General features: G+C 41.3%; 1 protein-coding gene across 2 annotated transcripts; it reads right to left on the bottom strand.

Moving 5' to 3' along the window:
• Positions 1-346: 346 nt before the first annotated feature.
• Positions 347-8,427, bottom strand: LOC138797315 (NELL2-interacting cell ontogeny regulator 1-like). 2 transcript variants are annotated; one of them, XM_069977303.1, is made up of 4 exons: positions 8,323-8,427; positions 7,267-7,414; positions 6,995-7,083; positions 347-3,299 (listed from the first exon to the last, which is right to left on the bottom strand). In XM_069977303.1, exons 2-4 carry the CDS (start codon positions 7,406-7,408, stop codon positions 3,243-3,245), a joined length of 288 nt encoding a protein of 95 aa, XP_069833404.1. In that variant the 5' UTR covers positions 7,409-7,414; positions 8,323-8,427; the 3' UTR covers positions 347-3,242. The 2 variants fall into 2 exon arrangements, with proteins under 2 accessions (XP_069833404.1, XP_069833405.1); XM_069977304.1 differs by lacking the exon at positions 8,323-8,427 and adding an exon at positions 8,193-8,315.
• Between the last annotated feature and the right edge of the window lie 225 nt (positions 8,428-8,652).

The following is an 8,652-nucleotide window of genomic DNA, read 5'->3' as shown; positions in this document are numbered from 1 at the left end:
CTACAAAATACTCAGTCTATTGGGTTGGCCACATGTCCTCTTTAAATTTATATTTAAAATCTATAACTAAATTACATCTGTTGTCAAAATGTATTCTCGACATACAAAAAACAATATTTTTACAAAGCTCCTGAACCACCAGTAATGGGGGTCAGGCCCATTTCCCCTTTCACCACCCTGATAATGTCTCTCCATGTCTTTGCCAGCTGGGGGAGCAGCTTCTTGTGCACTAAGTGGCTGATGAATATGCCAAATAACTACCAGATAACTCTTAAAGTGTCACTGTTGTTTTTTTTTTTGTTGTTTTTTTGCAGAAATCAATAGTCCAGGTGATTTTAAGAAACTTTGTAATTGGGTTTGTTAGGCAAATATGCCATTACCTGCATTCAAAAAGACTTTCCCCAGGTCCCCCCTCCCTCCTCTCTCTCATTCACTGCTTATTATCAGGAAATCTCGACTCTTTTACATGAGCCAAGCCCTGCCTAATCTATGGAGAGGGGGGAGGAGGGAGATTAGTCACCATCAGAGAGCAGAGAACAAAGGATTACACAGTGGGAACTGTATGAAAAGCCGGTATTCAGAGGTCAGAGAGGTTAGTGCTGACTTCAGAGCAGATAGCTGGTGATGTAGCTGTAAATTAACTCTTTGTTGTCCTGTTTTGGTGCCTCATCTTCCTCCACTCCTCCCCTCTCCATAGACAACCATCAGGACAGGGGGGAGAGCTTCAAACTGCTTTTTCATGATAAAAATGCATTTTTTTGGCTAATAAACCCAATTACAAAGTTTCCTAAAATCGCCTGTACTATTGATATCTGCTAAAAATTTAAACAACAGTAACACTTTAATGGCCTGTAGCTGAAGGCAGGTCATTGTTTGTGTGTGTCCACCCTGAGGATGATGCTGGTAGCCTAGGATAGGGCTCACAATGAAGATTAGCACCCCATGTATTTTGTCCAGGTTCTCCATCCACACCAATGGCTGATTTATTTTTGTGAACACTGTGCCTTCTCCCCAATAGCCAGTTAAGGGAGACCAGTAAAGAAGTGATTCTGGTTAAGACTCCGCTCTGTTTTTGTGTGCCACTACACCTTCACCTACACATGGGTTCACATTTTCTTAAGCACAGTGCCCATGTGTCCGGGGATGGGTTCCAACACCATTCCTGGCCATCGTGACAAGTGCCCAAGTAACCCAACACCCACCTAGATGCAACACCACCCAGTAGCTACCCCAGCCCAAGCCACCGCCACACACAAACACACACACACATATATATCCAGCACTACCTCTCTCCGTGTTAGGTAGTATTTTGATTCCCATCTTTATTGTTAGAATTTACTTCTCATAAAATTACATCATCCTTTTCTTTCACGGCTAAAAGCCTCTCTTAGTGTGTGACTATAATAGTAAAGACATATTTTCAGTCCTCTCCTGCTGTGTAGCAGGAGTTAATAGCAGACTCTATACACTCCAGCTTTTCCTGACAAACAATGGCAGAAGCTGGCTTATTATAACACTTCAGGAAGCCGAGCCTCTGAAAAGCACTGCCGAAATTCCCAGGAGCATCTTGAAACTTTGCTGGAGCTGTAAAGAAGATTCTCTGAAGAGACAGACTAAAGCGCCGGCCTCCATTATTGCATAAATTAAGCCTGCTATTTAATTACTCCAATATATATGGGCAACATTGACTACTAAATACACAGTCAATGCGAGGATCACCGCGGGGCAGCACAACAGGGTACATGCCAAATCCTATCTACTCTATCTGTATATCATTTTATATGGCCACATCATGTACTGGGAAGCAAAGGCTGAATGGAAATTCTCATTTATAGAAATGAGTGACATCACTGACGTATAAGGTTTGGGGGGAGTGATAATATTATATTGGAGATTTTTTAGGAGTCCAGTGGGTGGTTTTAAAGGGGGTATTCCTATCTCAACCAAGATAGTTCTCCTTGTAGGTCTTATCAAGTTAAACATTTTTGCTAATACATTCGACTAGCAAACATGTCTCCTTCTCCTGATCTGCTGCTCTTTCCCTCATCTCCCTCACTCGTTCGTATATGACGTTATAGATGTTTTTTCTGGAAAGATGTCAGATCTGCAAAAAGGTACGGACCTTCCCATAGACTTCTATGGGACAATCTTGTACCACACTAGAGCTTGTCAGTAATTTTTGTGGTAGCAATTTTTGCAGATTGTGTATCCATAAATATACGGACAGTGTGAACAGCCCAATTGAAAACAATGGGCCCTAAATTTGTCTGTAATTGCGGATCCACAATTACAGACAAAAGTATGTAAAGTGCCAGTGTAGCCTTACGTTTATATGTCAGTTTCCCATACATAAGGTCCAGTAAATTAGGCTGGTCACACTGGGATTAGATGAGTGCCATGTTCATCTGACATAAAGGGAACACCTCCGAAGTAGTCCACAAGGTTGCTTGTCAAGTAAAAGCTACAGACAGATTTTTCTGAAGGCATTTTATCCATGTCCTAATATAAAGGGTTGTATCTATAACAGATTTTAATAGCATATTGGTAAATTATTCCATCAATGTGCAATCAGAGTGGGTCTAACCAATAAGACCCCCCTTCTCCTATAGCTAGTAACATTAGTTCGGACACAGAAGAATCTTGAAGAGACGATTTATTAGAAAACGTGAGACAAACAATTCATCAAGTGTGCACAGCAGGTGGGAGCATAGGCACAGACACAGATAGAAGCTGTTTTGCACGCGCAAGCTTCTTCAGACCCCCATTTAGGTCTGAAGAAGCACATGCGTGCGCGCGAAACAGCTGCTGCCTAAGACTGTGCCTACACTCCCACCTGCTGTGCACACTTGATGAATTGTTTTGTCTCACATTTTCTAATAAATCGTCCCTTCAAGATTTTTTGTGAGTGCCCTCTATCTTCTGTTTCAATGAATACACATGCTGGACTTTGCTATATAGAGTTGCTATATAGAGTTGGCATTATTTTTTCCTATTTCTGTTTCTATGATTACAGAAAAGTCAGAATTGCAGATACAGATGTGAATTCTGGTACGAATAAAAGACGCCATGTATTTTTAGACAAAACATTTAGGGAGTATAATACAGAATATCTAAAATATGTAAAAACTTCTAACACTTGCTGCTTTATGTCATCTCTGAGGTTGCGCATGGTGATAATATGAAGCGTGCGGTCTCCTGGCTTGCTATTTGTGAGGCACAGCTGGTATACCCATCTCATGGCTTTATACAACACAGCGGCACAAACCACAATCTTCAGTCCTTAAGAAAAGTCTTTCTATCTGAAAAAGGAAAAGATCAAGTATTACAACAGGTGTGGGCTGGCGGTGTATACCACCGCGTCATCAGGGCTTAGCAAGTTATAATATGTATAACTGTGTTACCTGAGATATAGGATAATGTGGACCAGGGCTAAGCATACCAGGTAATACTTGGCCATGTAGAACAGATGACAGTATCTAGGAACAGCAGATATTCTGACATAATGAACCACTGTATCACCAGGACTAAGCATAATAAGTACCAATGGGTCATCTGGGACATATAACCATATGTATCACATGGAGACTGTATGACAGTATGAACCACTATATCACTATAATCTTGGTAATCTTGGACACATAACATTATCGACCTATTTTATTACTATTATATGACAGTATGTACCATTATGTTATAAGGGATAAGTATAATTAGTACCACGTGGTCATCCCAGACATATAGCAATATATACCAGTATTTACCTGTGGGTTTTTAGGGACAGTACCTAGTACTATGTTCACAGAACTAAGTATAACATGTACTACTTGGTCACCTGGAATATATGACAGAATCTAAACATGGATGATAATGGAAGTGTGTACCACTATATCACCAGGGCTAAACATAATAGGTGCCACTTAGACTTGGTCATCTGAGACATATGACAGTATCTCAATGTAGGTTCCTAGTGACATATGTTGGTAAGTACCACTGTATTATCAGGACTATACTGTATATATGTATATTTAGCACTTGATCACCTGTGGCAGAATATTACCACGTTTAAGCTTAATATATCACTCTGGGACAAATGTCTGTATCTTACTGTAGGTTCCTATGGACATATGATAGTATGTACCACTGCATCACCAGAACTATGCATAATATGTACCACCTGATCTTCTGGGCTATATGACACTATGAACTAGTGGGGGTAAAACAGGTACTACTTTGTCATTTGGGACATGACATTATCTATCACAGGAAAACCATTGATGTATGAGGTTATGAACTGAACATAATATGGACGGCTTATTTTGGGGGGGGGGTCATATTTCTGAGGCTCATTGTCTGAGCATAACTAATGTGTATTTGGATAATATGGTGGTGGTGGCCCTCTATACAGTAGCCCTCTGACCTAGTATACCAGCTATTGACATGGACGCACAGTCAACCTATTTATATCATGGGGGAGCTCCTGAGTCTAGGGGGCTATGTCCTGAAGCACTGTTAAATACTGCTAATATTGTTATTTGCAGATGGCGGTGATCTCATGAGTTACTCTGCTGCAGATTCACCCTAGCACCCATTTCAAGAAGTACTCATTCATTTGTACATTAAAATCTAATTTGAAGCCATAGCGGCAATGGTAGCTCAGCCTTACCCCCCCCCCCCCCCCCCCCCCGAGGCCTTGCGGATTGTGTGCATTGCCTGGTTATAATAAACTGACTAATCTATCAAAGTCATTAAAAATAGTAGATTTAATGAATGGCGTCGGCATAAGGACTGCTGTTTTGTGTCTCCCACTGCTCTTTATGGCCTCATTCTTCTCTGGATCTCTAAATATATCTTTGATTTGCTAATTAATTAGAATGAAGGCAGTGGGAGCCAGATGGGGGGAGGGGGTGCAGATAATTCCGCCAGCCCCTTAGTGACAAATTGTATATACAACATCTTTGCTTTCCGCAGTTCCTTGCAATTGTTTCCCATTGCCTCCGTATCAACACAAAGCCTATTGCTCTCCGCTTACTCCCATTAGCTCAGTACGGATCTCATACAGACAATAGGTATATGTTAGGGCCTGGGCATCTATCCAGCAAAGTAACACAGGTGACCAAGTCAAATTCCACGGTGGTCTTGTTTGCTTCATTACCGTCTATGGGGAATCTGATATTCTGGCTGACATATGTAATTTATAATACTGATGTCTTCTTACATGGAAGTAAATGCAGTTCTAGGCCATGTTCACACACTGTATTTGGCCGTTAAACAAAGGCTATTGATGTAGAGCGCAAAAATGGTCGTTTTTTAACAGCACTGCTTAATTGAATAGCAGTCTATAAAAACCACGGCCGTAGTGTATACACCCTGTACACACTACAGCTGTGGTTCTCTGTGGTTCGCACAAAATAATTGACAGGTCTGTTTTGTGCGGCCACTATTCAGTGATTAGCGGCCGTACAAGAACACCTGTGCTCATGCAGTATACAGAAGTTGGGTTTCCCTAAGGTTGGGCAGAGAATGCACCCTATATTGTATTGGCATAGATTTATTAATATATTGGATGTTCTTTATTGTATTATAGAAAGGAGCCATGCTGGAGATGGGTCATTAGAGCTATACATCTGCACACTACACTCAGGGAGTTACCATAGCAACACCAACTTGCTCCTTAGTGTACTATACTAGCTAGGAGAAAGGTCCAGAAAGAGGGCGGAGCTATACTAATAAGCTAATTCCTGCACCTCCTCACCATCAAGGGCTTCTCCATTAACACCTCAGGCAGCAGTAATAGGGAAGCCCCAGAGGGAACTACAAGTACCATCATCACTGAACATCTAGGGGCAGTCCCCGTTATAACTTCTGTGGCAGTATTTAACTCAGGAAGAGGGAGAGTTATTACTACTCGGCCTGTGACAGAATATAGCTTTATTTCTTCATTATAACCTCTATCCTCCCTGAAATCCCCTCACTCCAGACTGCTACACTCACAGTGTAAAGAACGGCTCCCAGACGTACTTTACATTGTAGTCTATAGCAAATTTGAGTGAATGCACACCCAAATGTGCCCGCATTTCAGTTAAAATAAAGTAATGTTCATCCGGCTGATACTGCAGTATTGGACGGGTGAACATCTCAGACATAGCCCGTTGTTTGACCCGGCCCCCTGCATGGAGCTCCAGCACAAGTGTGAACCTAATGCAAGTGTGCTCCAGCAAATATGAACCTAATGTCATATACAGAGTCAACTAAAAGTCTCAATACACCCTTTTTATTTCAGAAATGAAAGGGAAACCAGTTGCCACAATCAAATTTGCAATAATATCTCATGTGGTTCAAAGGTTATCAACACAGAAAATTTCAACAAACCGTTCACTGTGATGCACAGCTATTTGACGTGTTTAATGTGCTGTCCATGGTGCTGAACACAGAGCTGAAGGTGCTGGATCTAATCATTCAGAACTTTTCATAACTTTAAAATTCTGGACTTCTTTGGTATGACCACCTTCCCATTGGAAAACTTTGCTTTTGATCCAGTATGGCTTTTCAAGATGGTAGCCATGTTCTAGACATAGCTTAAAAGATAAGCCCCCTCACCCATTACTTGCGGGGGCGTTCAGTTATGTGGATTGTCCTTTCATTTCTAAAATAAAAGGGTGTCCTGAGACCTCTGACTCACCCTGTATGTATACATTTAGACAACATTTTATGCAGGTCTGACTATATGTACAAACTACAGCATTTTATCACTAGGTGGATGTATGCTTCAGGAGATTTACCCTGTAAATTATCATTGAAAAGAGGGCTTTTCCTGTAAGAGGTGACTGTAAGGGCCGAGGATCACCTGTGGCAGGATGCCAGTGAGGGCTTAGACCAGGAATACATGAGATTATGCCGTGTAATTGGACGTGAAGAACATTCCGAAGTCAGGGAGAGTGTTGGAGCGTGAAAGTTCCCCATAGCAGAATCAGTAGATAGGAAGAGAATAAATTACCTGAGAGTCCAGATTATGAGCGGCTTTATACATATCCTGCACGGCTCGCTCCATAAACTCAAAGGTGTGACAGTCCACACAAAGGCGAGCTAGAAATCATATATAAAAATATACAGAATTAGAAAAACATGACTGCTTTCCTCAAATTAAAAAAGAGCTCCACTTATAGGTTGCAGCTCAGGCCTATAACATGCAGCCCCTTTAATCTCACCCCTACATAGCATAATAATAATAATAATAATAATAATAATCACATATAATATGTCACTTACTATCAGCAGAAATAATGCTCCCACTTTTAGAATGAACTCCTTCAACCTTCTCATTCACAGGGGTAGCTGGTGATGTACCCCCGACCATCACCACTGTCACCAGCCACCAGATGACAGGTGTGACTGCAAACTGCAACATCATCAAAACCTGTAATAGAACAAGAATATAATAAACCTGTTTTAGGGTCAGTTTAAAGGTGTTCTCCACCAAAAAAGAAAAACTTTTAAAATCAGCTGGAGAAAGTAATACAGATTTGTAATATACTTCTATTTAAATTTCTCAAGTGTTCCCGTACTTATCAGCTGCTCAATGTCCTGCAGGAAGTGGTGTATTCTTTCCAGTCTAACACAGTGCTCTCTGCTGCCACCCCTGTCCATGTCAGGAACTGTCCAGAGCTGGAGAGGTTTTCTATGGGGATTTGCTACTGCTCTGGACAGTTCCTGACATAGACAGAGGTGGCAGCAGAGAGCACCCTGTCAGTCTGGACAGAATACACTACTTCCTGCAGGACATACAGTAGTTGATAAGTACCCGAAGACTTGAGATATTTAACTAGAAGTAAATTACAAATCTGTATAACTTTCTGACACCGGTTGATTTGTAAGAATCACTTCTTTTGCAGGAGTACCCCTTTAACACCATCATACTGCTACTGAACAGAAACCAGTATACCATCACCAAGAATACCCCCATAAATAGAACAAATAATGCCGCCACATCATGACCACATATAAGGAATAAATAATAGGACTATACTACTACCACATCATGACCATACATTACAATATTACTGCCATACAGTGACCATATAGTAGTAGACACCTGCTCTATTCAGGCACCACAGATCCTATAGGTCTAGTCAATGCAGAGTCAGGTTCATATAACATTCACAATCAGATATATACAGACGGCTGCTGGTAATTACCTGGCTAATATATGGCTAATAAATAATGGTTAAATACGGCATCCCCCGCTTACACAACGTAAGCCGTGCTCCTATCCCATGCATGCTGACACACATCATCATCACCACGGCTGACTGCCTTGTCTCCTACCTTTGGAATAGCGCTGTAAAGCTGTGGCAGACAACATCAGATGAGTGCTGAGCAGATGTGATGTAATACACAGCTCCGCTCCTTCTCTTTGCTGAGTGGGTCATTGCTATAGAGAATTCCCATAGCAACAGAGTAGATTGTCAAAAAATACAGCTGGTTTCCAGCAAACTAGGGCTCCCTACTTCCGGTATTTATATTCAGGATGTGCAGTCCAGAAATAGATCATAATCCTTGGAAAAATGATTGTGTAACATTAAGGCAGCAGGGGAAATAAACAGGACCTATTGTATTGATGTAGCAGAGGTGAACGTGCCGAAGTTGTATCCTTTG

The sequence above is a fragment of the Dendropsophus ebraccatus genome, chromosome 7 (genome assembly GCF_027789765.1).
Source record: "Dendropsophus ebraccatus isolate aDenEbr1 chromosome 7, aDenEbr1.pat, whole genome shotgun sequence".
Taxonomy (NCBI): Eukaryota; Metazoa; Chordata; class Amphibia; order Anura; family Hylidae; genus Dendropsophus; species Dendropsophus ebraccatus.
The sequence above is the reverse complement of the archived record's forward strand: the minus strand, read 5'-3'. Positions and strand labels throughout refer to the sequence as shown.